This window comes from Meles meles, chromosome 3 (genome assembly GCF_922984935.1).
Source record: "Meles meles chromosome 3, mMelMel3.1 paternal haplotype, whole genome shotgun sequence".
Lineage (NCBI taxonomy): Eukaryota > Metazoa > Chordata > Mammalia > Carnivora > Mustelidae > Meles > Meles meles.
In genome coordinates this window covers 81,000,606-81,016,876 of record NC_060068.1, presented here as the reverse complement: position 1 = coordinate 81,016,876, position 16,271 = coordinate 81,000,606, and the positions used below count along the sequence as shown (strand labels likewise).

The window sequence follows — 16,271 nt, the reverse complement described above, 5'->3', positions numbered from 1 at the left end:
TCAGCTTTATTTTATTTTTTTAAAGATGTTATTTTTCTTTTATTTCTTTATATATTTTAAGTAGGCTCCACACCCAGTGTGGAGATTGAACTCATAGCCCCAAGATCAAGAGTCGCGTGCTCTACCAACTGAGTCAGCCAGGTGCCCCCCACCATGCCCTGAGCTTTAGTATCCTGCTAGCAGACTGCAGAGGAGACAGTGGAAGTTCATCTATGGGACACTTCCCTGAGGCACGCCGAGGGGCAATGCACATCACTTCCTCTCCTCTTCTGCTGTCACAACCCAGCCACTTGGCCCGACACAGATACCTCAGGACTGGGAAGTGTTGACCCTGGCCAGCAAACACTCCCAGCTCTCTCCCAGCTTCTCAGATGAACTATTTGGTACCTCTGCTCCAGGTTCTTTCCTTATACTTAGGAAAGGTGGATTGAAAGGATTCTCAACCCACATGACTGTGTCCTAGTTTAGAAGTTTGCATATTATAGTTTGTGCTTCATTGTGAGCTTTTTTAATACTTTTGGAACAAGGTTAAGTCGCCAATCTATCTGATTTTTTGGGCAGAGTTTACCACCTGTCCCAGAAGAATAGTCTTGCTATCAGTCAATTATTGTTCATCATCCACTAATTAAGAGGAGTTTCCAAGTAGTAGATTTTAAAGACTCTTTGAGATCTTGTCTAGGCTTACAGGGGTTCTCTAGGAGGTAACTCCACCTGGAGAGGCTCTAAGTTTTTTATGCCCTCCTTAAAACATACCCTGCTTGAATCCCTGCTTGAAATAACACCCATAAGAGGTAGCCTGTGCCATTTACCATTCATTGTTTCAAAATTCTAAGGTGACAAAGAGGGAATTCTAAGAGGATAAATGAAACCCCAGGAGATGTTACTAAATTTTAACAGTCCCTATACTCTTCTCTGACCCTATCCTGAAATAGTGGTAGCACATATGTCTCCTACAGTGGAATTTTTGCTCCTACTCTGGAAGTAGCCTGGGTGAGTCGTGAGAAGTTCAGAGTTAAAATTGGAAGAACAAAGTCTCTGGCAGCTTTTTGAGATCTTTCAGTGACCAGTTGTGTGGCCCAGAGCTTTTCTGAGCCTCAGTTTATCACCTGGAAATGGTGATCTTAGTAACACTTTTCTTTATGAGGGGATCTTGAGGATTAAATAATCCCCATGAAGTATTAAATATAGGTTCTGGCACAAAATAGTTATCATTGATGATAATAGCTTCATCATTTAACATTCAGGGAAGGGAAAGGAGATATCCCCATTGATGCTTAATGTTGCAAAACTGTTCCGTTGATCTATCTTTGGCGGTGTCCTGAAGATTTTATGATGCAACTGTGATGCTTGTAAAAGGTTTTCTTTTTTTTTTTTTAAGATTTTATTTATTTATTTGACAGAGAGAGATCACAAGTAGATAGAGAGGCAGGCAGAGAGAGAGAGAGAGGGAAGCAGGCTCCCTGCTGAGCAGAGAGCCCAATGCGGGACTCGATCCCAGGACCCTGAGATCATGACCTGAGCCGAAGGCAGCGGCTTAACCCACTGAGCCACCCAGGTGCCCCTGTAAAAGGTTTTCTTATGCACTCAGAATCTGTCATTAAATAACAATCTACAGTAGGTTAAGCGTCTATGTTCGGCTCAAGTCATGATCCCAGGATCCTGGGATCGAGACCTGGATTGGGCTCACTTCTCAGTAGGCAGTCTGCTTCTCTCTCTGCCTCTCAGTAGGCAGTCTGCCTCTCCCCCTGCTTGTGCTCTCTCTTTCTGAATAAATAAATAAAATCTTTAAAAAAAAAACCAATTTATGAGGTACCTACTATGTGTAAACACATTGCCAGGCACAAAAGGGATTAATTATAAAGTGGAAGAAGAGATGGCCTATGCCTTGAGTAGTTCATAGTGTCATAAACATTAGCAGTGGCTGTATTTTAAATAGGCTATAGCTAACCTAACTTTTGGTATCAATAGTGTTTGAAGCCAGCGGCACATATATTCTAATATAGACAGAAATAAGTGTGATTATCTTTTTAAAATTATTTTTTATTAACATATAATGTATTATTAGCCCCAGGGGTACAGGTCTGTGAATTGCCAGTTTACACACATCATAGCACTCACCATAGCCCATACCCTCCCCAATGTCCATAACCCCACCACCCTCTCCCTACCCACTTCCCCCAGCAACCCTCAGTTTGTTTTGTGAGATTAAAGTCTCTTATGGTTTGTGTTCCTCCTGATCCCATCTTGTTTCATTTTTTCCTTCCCTTTCCCTCGACAATCCCTCCTCCCTGCCTCTCAAATTCCTCATATCAGAGAGATCATATGATAATTGTCTTTCTCTGATTGACTTATTTTGCTCAGCGTAATACCCTCTAGTTCCTTCCATGTCATTGCAAATGGCAAGATTTGATTATCTCTTTTTTTAACAAGCCCAAGTCTAAAGTACCATATTTCACTTTTTATTTTAGCCTGTCCTTTGTTCCTTATTGTCAGTTTACCCTCATCCACTACCAGTTGTCAGTTTACCTCTCACCCACCCCTCACACATATACTCCAATCATGGGACTGTTAGAAAGCAATTACATATTGCGTGAAAAACAATTTCTTAAATTTTCAAGCTAATTATTCAAAAGCAGATTGTGTTTTAATATGCATTAGCATAATGCTGTGATTTGTAGTTTACGTAGATTAGGAAATGAGCCTCGTACAGTGGATTTTAACTTGCCCAGATTTTTTATTTAAAAAGCAACATTATTATTGATTTCTTCATTTTTTAAGAATTTCTCAAGTCTGTGTACTCTTACTTCAGTGATTTGAAGCAAGGCTCCTATAAACAAATATCCCTTACACACCTTGTACGTGATCTATGAAAGCCAAGTTCTTCTTCTCGTTTTACCAGTTCCTTGTTCTTCCAGTTTCACAGTCTCCCTAGGATCTCAAGTCTGGGAAAAATTTGATCATCCCATCCTTCTCATTCTCTATCCCTTGGGCAGAGGAGAAAACAGGCCCCAAGAGGTCACGGTACATACTTGGGATCACACGGGTAATATGGGCCTGCGTCCCCGTGCAGAGCGCTCTCTTCACACAGACCCCTCGCCCTGGCTGGCAGTATTTTCCTTTCCTCTGACCTCCTTTTCTAAGCTGTCACCAAGTCCTGTTACTGCTTCCTCAACGTGTCTCCTGGCTTCCCTCCTTCCCACTGCTTCCTATCTAATCCAGCCCCCCAGTTCCTCAAAATGGAAAAGGACTGAAAGAGCGCTTTGTCTCGGGGCACCCATCAGACAAGATTAATTTTGTCTAATTACCGCTGTCAGCGTGTCACTCCTTTGCTGCGAGGCTGCCAGGAGCTCCCTGCTTCCTGTGGCAACAGAGAACAGCACTGCTCCTGGGTGAGGTCCTCCAGATCCCAGCTTTATATATATTCAGCTCCATTTCCATTCCCCCACTGAGCCCCAGAAGCCCAGTCTGCTCTGCATTTTCTCCATGAGTTAGCCCATGTTTCCTCTATGCCTTTAACCAGGCTCGCTCCCCAGTTTCTGGTACCTCTCTGCCTTTACAGATACTCCCATTTTTCTAGGCCAAATCCAGGTCCTTTCATCTTTGCAGTGCTTTCCCTGATGGGTCCAGTGATCACCCAGTTACTCGCCTTTATTCCCAGCCTTACTCTTAAGCTCTGCCATGTAGCACTGGGCATAATAAGCTTTCTGCTGTGGTTCTGTGGTCTTTCCTCAGAATCTCATTTCTTTTCAATTACATCTAATGCTCTTGGAAGGCAGTGCTTACGTTTCTATTGTTCTCATCTATCCCACATTTTACGATGCCTCATAAGTGGCCAGTATTACTGTTTATATGGGACTCTCTGAGCTTTTAAAAGCTGTTGTCCAATGCTGTAACTCTGGAGATATTTTGCAGTGCTCACTGCTTGGATCAGGATTGGTTGTTAATATTGCAGAACAGTGTCCTCCCGTGCTGGATGCTGACAGGATGAGCTACAGACGTGTGGCTGACCCTCAGGCAGGGACCGGCCTTAGAGGAGTGGCACTCACATTCATAGTTCATAGTTTGCGGATCTGTGGCTGGGAGGTGAGAGCTCTTTCACTAAACGCCATCACACCTGCTTCTTGGATTTACGGAGGTTAGAGCTACTTGAGAATGCATAGGAACAGCATTATCTCCATAATTCTGGCAAATTCTCAGCACGCCAGGGTGAAATGTGAGCTGGCTCAGTCCCCCCTCCCACTGTGTGTCCTTGAGCCTGCAATGACCCTGGTGCTCTCTTTTCGGCAATATTGGCACAGTGTCCTAAGATTTAATCTGATCTTTTTCTGAGATATTTTTTTCATAACTCAGTAAATACTGCATTTTCCCCTCAAAAGTAAGAATGTTGTAATATGTCCTTGGTATTAGAAAATGGAATGTGTATTATTGGAAGAAAACTTTCTGAATTTTTGATGCTCCTTTTCCATGCCTTCTTCCCTTTTCCAGTAGTTATTTCTGGGCTGAGGCAACTGCAGATTTTACAGTAACTTGGGCTCTGCTTTCCCTGAGGCATCGGCCTTACAAGTATCCCCTCCACTCTGGGTTCATAAACTTGGAATTATTTTTTTCTATAAAGTCAGCAGACTAATTCCACCCATACAAAATGGTTTGGCCATTTTCCTCTTTGGCACAAAAGAGATTGGCAGAGGCCCAGACAAAGATGGAGTTGACAAGCTCTGGCATGGAAGTGAGTTCAAGGGCTCTGGGCTTTGAGTCTGCCTCCTTCCTCTTGTATTCTGAATCCTTGCCCACCCAGAAAGTCCTCTCTTCCCATCTCAGACAGCTAAAGATGTTTCAGATCCTGCTCCGTTTGTTAATATCTCCAACACACGTAGCAAGATGCTGCGTCTCTTCACCTACACGAAATCACCCAACTGGAATCACTTAAAGGTTTGTTTCTCATCCTTCTAGGTGGATGGAAGTCTGCTTAGTGGAAGAATTGCCACCAACCACTGAACTGGAAGAAGGGCTCCGGAACGGGGTTTACCTTGCCAAGTTAGCCAAGTTCTTTGCTCCAAAAATGGTATCAGAGAAAAAAATCTATGATGTGGAACAAACTCGTTATAAGGTAACTAAAATCTAATTGGTTTTGGCCTCCATCTAAAAGTAAAAGTTTGGTATTTCATTTCCTTTCCCTGCTTTTACTCTTAGTGTTTCTACAAGGATTTTGTGGAATGGCAGGGAGGGGGTGTCCTTGGTCTTAGGAGCCTGCTAATAATCATCCCCAAGGCAGCAGCAGTTTTAAAAGCAGAATGTTTCTATTTCTGGACTGAGACTGAGACACGTCTGATTTGTGGGGCTTCCCGGCCGCCTTCCATTATTCCTTTATGGAGGTCATTTTTATTAGCACCAGTAAATGTAAAAATGAGGGCATTCTACCCTCCCCCCCCTTTTTTTCCCACCACCGACACAGTTTATTACTCCCCTTGTTCTCATCAAGGAGTAAAGTACCCAGCTGGGACTTGAACTTGTGGCCCCAAAGAGTTAGGGCCAGTGTGATCAAATGAGTAGTAACATTGAATAGTCAGGTAGGAATTCTGTTCCACTGAATGTTTAAAACAAAATAAGACTAATTTTTTTGTATGCAACTTGTTTTAATTATTTCATGGCTAATTTGGGAGGACACATGGGGAGAAAACAAAACCAAAATAAACAACAGTCTTGACTTTAAAAATGGTTATTTTAGAGACACATGTCTAAGTATTTACAGATAGAGTGCTATATCTAGGATTTGATCCAAAATAATCAGAAGGAGGATGGAGAGAGATTTGAGACTGGTCATGAGTTCATAATTGTTGAGGTTAGGTGATGGGTACATAGGAGTTGATTATACTACTTCATCAACTTTATGTTTGACATTTTTCATTAAGAAATGAAGGAGAAAAAGAAAACCACCAACCTAAAAGACCCTCCATTAGATGTGTCTTCAAAAGGGACTTTTTAAGTGTGTGTTATTCTCTCCTGGAGTAAGTGATTCTTATGCACTTTGGGTTAGGATTTCTAAAGCTTTCATGAAATGTGATTCTTTGTAGTCTTAATTTATTGTACAGTTAACCCTTGACCAATGAGCAAAAATTTTTTAAAATGTGTATATTTAGGGACACCTGCGTGGCTCAGTTGGTTAAGCATCTGCCTTCAACTCAGGTCATGGTCCCAGGGTCCTAGGATCAAGCCTGGCATCAGGCTCCCTGCTCAGTGTGGAGACTGCTTCTCCCTCTCCCTCCGTCCCACCTCTTCCCACTTGTGTTCTCTCTCTATCAAATGAATAAATAGAACCTTGAAAAAAGTAAGAAAGTAAAATGTATAATTAATTCAGAGCAAATGTTTGAGTAATTATTAGGCTAACCATAGACAAGAGGAATTGAGATATCATTTATGAGTCTGTTTTCATATTCTCATCTAAAAGATAACCGAGTAAACGTTTCTGCCTTGGATAATGTTAGGAATGAAAATGCTTGTGTTTGTTAAAGTACTTTTGAGATGATGAAGTCATGTGTTCCTCCCTAAAGTCTTAGCTCATTATGTGAGCTTTTCACACGACTTTACTGAATCAGTGATCGAGTCAGGCGAAATTATTTTAACTTTGAAAAATATTTTTTAGTACAGAAAAAAAGTATTTATATCCCCACAACACAAAATAAATTAATCTGTCCACATTTTATAACCCCATTTTTCTTTTCTCATTGCCTCTGTAATGGTTATTACCATGATCTAGCCCTATTTCTAGTAATAGCCGTGTAGATTTGATGACAGAGTTCAAGTGTACTTGGGCTAGGCTCCAGCCTGTCCTGAGAGGAGGCTGTGGGTATTTCGTTCTGACAATGCCAGAGATGAGAATCGGGCCAACAAGAGCGATGGCGGACGGTGAGCTCCAAGGAGGAGGTGGGCTACCTCTTTTCTCTTCTTGGCACATCGTACAGCTTTGAGTGGAAGTGCCTCCAGTTCAGCTGTGGACCCCCTCATGGCAAGTCAAACAGGTGCCCTTAACTCCTGGCATCAGAGAACCTATTATTTGAATGAATAGCAACTTCTCTTTGGGATGGAGACAAGGGAAGTATTTCCAGTTTCTTGTTACAAAATGAAGTACCCGGGGAGCCCAGGCAGGTGATGACATTCCCAAACAAAATACTGAGACAGAAGGATTGTGTTTGCCACCCCTGCCCATCGGGTCCTGGAAGATGGATATGCAGAAGAAGGGACAGTGCCAGGAAAAGGGCAGAGAGAAGGGAGGTGTAATGGGGGGAGGGGGTGGTGCCAACTGGGTTGTGGGAAAAAGTATGGATGGAAACTACCCCTCTCTTGGTTCGCTGGACAAAAGAAATCTTTTCCCCTCCTTTATTAAATCTTGGAGAATGCCTAATGTATTTGAAAGAAAATTTTTAGTGAGTTGCCATGTATGTAATCATAATATTTTAAGGCCATTTCATTCATTTTACAAAATTGAAAGGAGTCAAGTATTCGTGAACAGGAGATGAAGCTTCCTGTTCTTGGTGTCCTTAGGATTAAAGCCCATCCTCTGGTCCTTTACAAGGAGTGTGAAATCGTGGGACTGCAGCAAAGACAATGAGACATAAGGGAGTGCTCTTTAACCCAGCCCCAGCCCCTGGACATGCCATCTGGCAACCATGAGTTCAGTGAGCGTGGGCTCTGACAGCAGGGTCTGCTTAGACTACAGCCATAAAATATGACCTTCCTGTTAGGCAGTGTGTCTCAGAGGCATGAGTTCTGTCCCTGAACTCCAAAGGCCTCAGTTTGGGCAATAATGGCTCTGAGTTAAGCAGATGGGCATTTTCAATGCTGTTCTCATCCTCTTTGTCTGCCAGCTTAAGTACAACCCTGGTCCCTTGTTAATTTAAGGTCAGAAAGATGTCCTAGATATTAGAATTAAACCTTCTAATGATGAATATCCTTTCCCTGGCCACCTCCGCCTCCCACTCCAGGACCCAGTTCCAGGACCTTGTGACCATGCCATGTGTGTTCTGACTTCTGATATGGTCCCTCTTGGATACATCATGGTGTAAAGAGTGCCTTGTACTGAAAGCGGGAACCATGCATTTCATCTTTGCACTATCCTCAGTGAATGGTGAAGTGTGTAGCTCAGGGTAGGTGCTAGGGAAATAGCTGTTGGGTTAAAAAAAAATGAATGAATGACAGTGGTTTCAAACAAGCCCAAAACTCCATTTTTTCTATGCTTATTTGATATATTTGCCAAATACCAAATTTATTTATCAACATTTAGTATGCTGATTCTAAAGTCAGCATTCCTCAGATGTTTAAAATGGATGAAGGATTTGAAATCTGTCATCATCCAAGTATGATGCTAAAATGTCCTGCAGGACCACTCGATGGGTGTGTGTAAAAATGTGGACCTGTGGGCGCACCCCAGACCACAGAGACAGGCAGAATCTCCTGGCCAGGGACCCAGGAAGCTACCCTCTTAATGATAAGCCCAGGTGATTCTTTTCTCATGTATTACTTGTATTTGAGATAATCAAACATTATCTAATGGTAGGCAAATAATATAATAAATTTTAATAAAGTTTATAGGGAAAGAAGGTAAAGTTTTACTATGATAGAAATACATAGAGGGTAGAATTCACTTATCCATATAGTGCTTATCAACACATGCCATGTGCCAGTGTGCTCAAATGGTAAGCGAGGCAGACATGATTTCATGGCAGTTAGGGTTGGGGAGACAGACTGTAAGTAAATAAACAGTTGTGGGTTTAAACAGTAATGAGTGTATGAAGGAAGACATTAAAGCCAGTGTAACTGACAGATAGCAATGGACAGAAGATGAGCTTTCCTGAGGAAATGTTTACCTTTGAGGCAGGAAGAAGGAGAAAAAGATCATTCATGTGTAGCTTTAAGGGTGGGGAGCAGGGAGGACTGTCTGGAGAAAGGAGCCTGTTTTTGAGAGACCTGAAGAAGAAAAGAGCTTGGACAAACAGAATGGCTGAAAGCCTGTGGTGAGGGACAGTGGTGAAAAATGAGACCAGGATGGAAGATACGTGACTTCATCATCAGTAACGACAAAGGAAGCCATTGAAATGTAAAACAGAGGCATCGTGGCTTTACAGAGATGCTATGTGAAGAATAAATTAGAGGATGAGGGCAGGGGAGTCCAGTGAGGGGATAATTCAGCACAAGTGACAGGTAACAGTGGCCGGTTATAGATAAGAAGTAAATGGATTCAAGAGGGAAAACAACCTAGAGAGAGAGTAGAAATGGGTGGAGGGCCATGAAGCAAAGATGGACAGTGGGGTGTGACCAAGGAGAAAGTGTCAGGTCTAAAGGAGGTGGAGTGGTGAAAAGGCCAAGGCTTCCATGGTGAAGGCTTGGAAGACGAGTGCGTGTTCCCAAGGTGGTTAAGGTGGGCAAGGGAAAGGGGAGGAGGGAGGACGAAGGGCGCTCCTTGAGCTTGATGAGGCTCAAGAAAAGAAAGCAGTATCTTTACAGGCAGTACATTGGTAACTGCAGACGTAAAACAGATGTTGGCTGCTTAGGTGAGCCTTAGGTGGGGAGAGCATATACAGCCATTTGTAGTGTGAGCTGTAGAATCGAAGCACTTCGGAAGCTGGCTTCCTCACTAACTTGGCCTCTGTGAGCCTCTGTTTCCGCATCTATATAGGGGCGATAATAATAACAACAACACAACAATCAGCCTTTGTAGAGATATTGTGAGGAAAATATGTGATCATTTTAGCAAAGCACTTGGCACAATGTCTGAGGAGGTGAGTGCGCTGTGAAGGTTAGAGGTTTGGTTGTGAGGCTCTATGAGCTGTAAATTGAATAGGTTATTTATTTGGACTTGGAATCAAGAGTCCTACAACCTAATCTTGACCTGTGCTTAACCAGTTAAAGCAATTCAAGTATCTTAAATACCTGGACCCGGCCGTTAGTTTCATCCTCTACAGAATAAGCAAATCAGAATAATTATTGTCTTCTAAGCCATTTCATTGTTCCAAAGTGCTTTGATTCTCTTGTGTAAGAAGGTACACGAGAAGACTTCAGTAACTCCTCATCTATTCAGTTTAAGCTACAGTAACCTTATATGCTGGTGAAATAGCAGAGGAAAACCAGCATGTACTTTCTAGTCCAATTGCTGGACGAAACTGGGTGGACGGACGTTAACAGCCTTTGCCTAAATAAACATGCCGTCTAGTCTAGTAAGAATATGTAGGTCTGGTGAAAAAAAATAGACAAGGCGAAAGTGGTTATCATGGATTAAGATTATTTTGGACTAAGATATAAGAATGTTTAGAAAACTATTTTTGTTCTAATTGAAGTAAGTCAGTTGAAGATGTTAATGCCCATCACACACTGACATTTCTTAAGTATGTACACCGTAAGATTCTAAAGTCAGCATTCCTCAGATGTTTAGAATGGATGAAAGATTTGAAATCTGTCATTTCGTTTACTACAGAAATAGGACCATGATAACCTCCCTTTCCTTCAGTGGCTCTTACATGGAGCCCTAAACCTTTTTCTGACCGTAAGGTGAGTAAAAGTTGCAAGCCTGGCCTTATAGCGTGTAATAATTATAGTAGAGAATATTTGTTGCCTTCTTAGGTGCTCTTTGCAACGAACTGCTCTATGTGTATTCTCAAATCACCTCCTCAACTCAAAGCAGCATACTATATACCCATTTTATGGCAGAGGAACCAAGGTTCAAAGAGATTTGAAATTTTCCTGAGGTTACCTAGCTAATAAGACCACTGAATGAATGGGGGTGTCTGTTTCACGATTTGTATTGTTGAAGCCCACCAGACAAAGACTGCCTGGAAATCAGCTTTCAAACAAGGGTCAAACAAATTTAGGTTTATTTAACTTGTTTTGGCAAGGAAAAAAAAAAGACACGTAACTCTGAGACTGTGAGCAGGAGAGAATAGGGTCTTAGTGTAGAGTTGGGCTTGTACTGGAGATGGGAAGCAAGGACCAGTTAGCTTTGGGGAGTTGTCAGGAAGCAGGATCAATTTGGTGTTTCAGTAATTTTTATCTGGGAGGTGAAAAGATAGAAGGGGACTGTCAGCCATCAAAACAGTTGCTCTTCTTAGTTGGAAAAGCAGGACATTTAGTTACTTTGTGGTGCTTAGGGTCCTCTTCTCTGTCTTGATGTGATTGTGATTGTTCCCATCTTGTGCCTCCATGGTCACAGAGTGGCTGTGTCTGAGAATTATTTGTATTCTGTAAAAGTTGTTGATGCTGAGTCACGCTCAGACAGTACCGCCTGGCTCTTGATTCTCTTGGCTCCCTCCTCCTCCCCCCCTTCTCTTCCCCTGCCCTTCTTCCCTCTCCTTTCCCTTCCCTCTGCTTCCCTCTCCCCCACTCTTTCCTCCCTCTATTGATTTCATAGTAATGGCTGATTTTTTACATCTGAAATATAATCCCACCATCATTAGGTCCTGTGTTCTGTCCCTGGGGAATGTTAGCCCAAGGAAGATTTTCAGATTCAGAGAGACCTCATCTTGAATCTCAGCTCAGCCATTTAATACCTCTCTGACCTAGGCACATTAGTTGATCTTTTTAGCCTAGTTTTCTTCATCTCTAAAAAAATGGGAAATGATAATTGCCTTGCAGAGTGTTTAAAAATCAGAGATAATTTACATACAGTGCTTGACACCCTGAGTTCAGCCTGACCACTATTAAAAAGGCATAAACATTGGTCTAATGTTAATTTGGTTTATACTTTTAAAGTATAAGTTGAACAGCCACAAAAATATTTTCTCTTACATAAACTATTTGATTGTAGAAGGTTACAGAAGATGGGAAGAGCCAGGCTTTGTGAGCATGATTTTCTACTATTGGATATTATATAATGAAACTTGCTGTAATTACTGTTTTTACATATATTAAAATTTTAAACTACATTATGCTAGACTCATTAACAAATTAAAAATACAAGGCAGCATTAAAGCTCTCAACATTTCAGTACCTAATAAAACTTGATGAGATCAGGAAAAGTTCCACAGACATCTAGTAACTGGGAAAAAACACAGCCAAAAATTAGGGTTAAATTATAGGAGGAGATACTGAAATTACTCCTGAACTGTGAGATGGGTTTTGTTTCCATTTTTTTTTCTGCATTTTTCTATGTTTTCCAGGTTTTCTACAAAATTCCTATTCATGATCAGAAAAAAATGTGTTGGAAGAACCAGAAACCAGGAAAAAGGCATTTAGTCTTCTAAAAATCCTGTTTTTCTTGAAGTTGCTAGGTTTCTGAGCCACAGTTGCCAAAATCTTGACACCACGTGTGTGTATGTGTGCATGTGTGCGTGCACACACGTGTCGCATAAAAACATCCTTAGGCATGTGCTAGACATTAAATGGTCTTTGAGGTTCTAGTTCAGAATTACCTCAAATATGTGAATGGTGGAAACTGGAATGGTCCATTACGAACAGTGTTGCTGAGATAGTCCAGTCTTCTTTACTGTGTCTCCAGTTGTTTTATGATTTAATAACTCTATTTTAAGAGAAATAAAATTGGAAAACATCCTGCTAATGAAAAAAAAGTTGTTACAAGTGATTCACTTTTCATGTGGTCCCTTCTTCTCCCCCCTCCCGCTCCCCACTCTAGAAGTCCGGCCTTCATTTTCGACACACGGATAATACAGTCCAGTGGTTAAGAGCAATGGAGTCTATTGGTCTACCCAAGGTAAGCCTGAACTAGGAAGCCAAAAGGGGTCATGCGAACACCTCATTACGAAAAAAGGGTTTGGCATCTTGGGATATGTTAATGTGGCAGATGGCCTTATTGCCTCAGGCGCAACAAATGTGAGGACTCCACAGAAATGTGGCAAGGCCTGTACAAAGTAATATATGGCAGGAACTCAGAATGAAGTATGTACCCAGATGGAGAGCAGCTAGGTTAAAGCATGTATAAATTCAACAAGGCCAGAACAAGCTTTAGCTGGTAGATAGTTAATTTGAAATAGCCACCTCCTTTTTCTGTATTACACTACCATATATTGTATCACTGTACATTATAATGACAAAGGTATTTTTACAAAGGATTATTATAGATCAAATTATCACTTTGAATGTTAAAAGCTAGAGGGTTATAGTTCTTCTTCTTGAAATAGCTGTCCCAAATAAAACTTGCCAAATATTTGGAGCGTGTTATATTGAAAGAGCGGGTGCCCTTCAGCCTGAGAGACAAGTAGACAAGTAGAGGAAATGAGGAAGTAATTAACGTTTGTTAGAAATTGTAGAGTGATTTCTTCAACTTCTTATTTGGAAATAATTTTAGATTCACAGGAAGTTGCAAAAATAGTGCATCTTTGCGTATTCTTCATTCAGCTTCCCCCAGTGGTGACATCTAGTAACTGTAGTAAAATAATAAATCAACGCTGGTGTGTTACTGTTTAGAAGGCTACAGACCTTACTTATATATGCATTGATTTGTGTGTGTATGTGTGTGTGTGTATATGTGGTTTTATGCCATGAATGTACGTGACCACCACCACAGTTAAGATACAGATACTGCAAAGGAGTAGGCCTTGGCGTGGTATCCTTTCCTAGTCCTGTCCCCTGGCAGCCACTGATCTGTTCTCCATCACTCTATTTTTGTCATCTTGAGTGCTCACTTCGGCAGCACATATATTTTTGTCATCTTGAGAACGTTAAAGAAGTGGAATCCTACAGTAAAGGATCTTTTGAGATTCACTTTCTTCCAGTAAGCATAATGCCCTCGAGACCATCAGGTTTTTATAGATATCCCTAGTTCCATCCTTTCTATTGCTTATTATGTACAGCTATTATGAAGCAATACCGTAGGAGTGGTCCTCCTCGCAGGGGACAGGCTACTGATGGAAGACCTGTGTTGGTGGTGATATCATTAATGCAGGTTTGAATGAACAACCTACCACAACAAAAATAGAGGATTCCTTAATGTAAAATATAAATGCCTATTTTCAATCTATCTGAGCTTATACCTGATTTAGCTCTATTTATTTTATCTCAAAAAGTCCATATTGATTTCTTCTTCCATTTTTAATCAAATTACTTTCCCTTCTCCTAAAATGCCCAGAACATTAAATGCTGTTCCCATCTGGGCACTAGTTCTAGAATTCATATTTCTAGATTGTCATTTAGCAAGTACTAACAGGGTAATAAACAGAGTAATAAGGAAAGAAAAAAATTCAAATGGGATTTTTCTGTATGAGGCAACATACTTTAAATTAGGATAATTTTGTTACGTTTCATAGATTGGATTTAAACTTTTCCTAATTGTGTGTGTTGGACCAGGGTTTCCTTAATTTTAAGCCAAATAAGTGATCCATGTAGCAGATGCTGTTTTAACACTGATTTTTTTTTAAATGATTGATACATTACCTTGCAGGGATGAGAGACCAATAGTGTGCTGAACTGATGGATGTATTTGACCACTACTAAAGTCTTCACTTGCCAATATTAAGTGACTCCTCCATGCTCAGGATCATGTTAACACAGGGGATACGGTGGTGAATAAAATGTTCTGGGCAACTCTGTGAATTGATCCCATCTTACTGCTAAAATAAGATCTAGTCATCAAGATTTCCAAAAGAAATAAAACTATTTATATAAATACACATTTCCATATGGAGAGATATAAAGAAATACAGAAAGTTGTTGAAAGGAAAAGGAGTGGGGAGCTGCAGTGTTCTTCTGCTTCCCCAGTAAACCTGTTCTTCTGAACTGGGAATCCTCTTGGGACGGACGCTGTAACAGCAAACGTGTTGAGGGAAAGTTGAAAAGATCCTTAAAGTTTCCTGGGCTGCAGACGTTTCTTCAAGTGGTCAGGGACTATACATTGTGGCTGAGGAAACTTTGCTGCTTTCTTCTCCCAGCTTTTTTCAATGTCCAATGGAAAATTGTACTTGAGGGGCGCCTGGGTGGCTCAGTTGTTAAGCATCTGCCTTCGGCTCAGGTCATGATCCCAGGGTCCTGGGTTTGAGCCCCGCATCCGGCTCCATGCTCAGTTGAGAGCCTGCTTCTCCCTTTCCCTCTCCCCTGCTTATGTTCCCTTTCTCGCTTTGTCTCTGTCAAATAAGTAAAATCTTAAAAAAAAAAAAAGGAGAGAGAAGAAAATTGTACTTGAGTGTCAAGTGCTACCATATGATAAAGGATATAATTTCAGTTTTTATGTCAACTTTTATAAAATATCTACTAAAAGCCAGCAATGCCAGTATGCTTATCTTTCTCTTAGAAGCTTCAAGCCTAATTATTCATGTTTTGGTGCTTAGGAAGGGAGAGGTTTGCTGCCCTATTCTGAAATGTTTCTTATCAAGCTTTTAGTTTCAGGCTTAAAAGTAGTGTAAGTGTGTATAAAAAGCCTCAGTGTTCAAACTTACCAGTTAAGTAATGCCATATATAGGTGTTAATCCAAAAAAGTCATCAGGTGTTCAGAAAATGCAGGGATGTTCACTGCAGTGACTTTTATTTAGGACAAGTTGGGGGCAAAAAAATTTCAGCCTTGGAGGACTAGCTTAAATTATAGTTCAAAAAGACAAAAGAATCACAGACGTCTATTAGAAATAATGTTCTAGGGGTCCCTGGGTTGTTTAGTTAGTTAAGCATCTGCCTTTGGCTCAGATCATGATCCCTGTGTCCTGGGATCAAGCCCCACATTAGGCTCCCTCCTCCCTGAGGGAGTCTGCTTCTCCTTCTCCCTCTGCCTGCTGCTCCCCCTGCTTGTGCGCTCTCTGTCTCTCTCTTTCTCTCTCTCTGTGTCAAATAAATAAATAAATAAATCTTTTTTAATAAATCTGTTCTAACAGAATAATGAAAGGGATGGAAAACATCATGCTCTATGGTACTATAGTAATACTGTACTATAATACTACTGAGGTTTTCATAATACAGTTTTGTTCTCACATACAGACATAAACATAAAAAGTCAGAGACACATATGGAAAAAAGACTAGAAGAAAATATACCAAAATGCTAATGGTTAACTATCTAGAAAGTGAGATTATAGGTAATGTTTCTCTCATGCTTCCTTTACTTTTCAGGTTTTATTTGGTAAAATGTGGTTCCTTCCATCAGTGTGTGTTGTGTGTGTGCATTCCTGTTCATGTAGGTGTGAGGCTAGGTGTTTAACATTATAATAAAACACTATACACTGGACACCCTTCTCAGGGTATGTGTTACAGGAATGACCCTGCAGAGCCTGACTGGGCTTACCATGTGTGGGGCGAAACTGCTACCTAGCCCTGTGGGAGTAGCCTTCTTGCAATGGCCACCTGGGAGTC

General features: G+C 41.1%; 1 protein-coding gene across 1 annotated transcript in view; it reads left to right on the top strand.

The window, feature by feature from the left end:
- The window catches only part of IQGAP2 (IQ motif containing GTPase activating protein 2), a 281,580-nt gene that overhangs the window by 137,878 nt on the left and 127,431 nt on the right, over nt 1–16,271 (top strand). The window contains exons 3-4 of the mRNA XM_045999265.1: nt 4,951–5,107; nt 12,617–12,694. Of these exons, the coding sequence (XP_045855221.1) occupies nt 4,951–5,107; nt 12,617–12,694 (235 nt within the window). The remainder of the gene's footprint in view (nt 1–4,950; nt 5,108–12,616; nt 12,695–16,271) is intronic.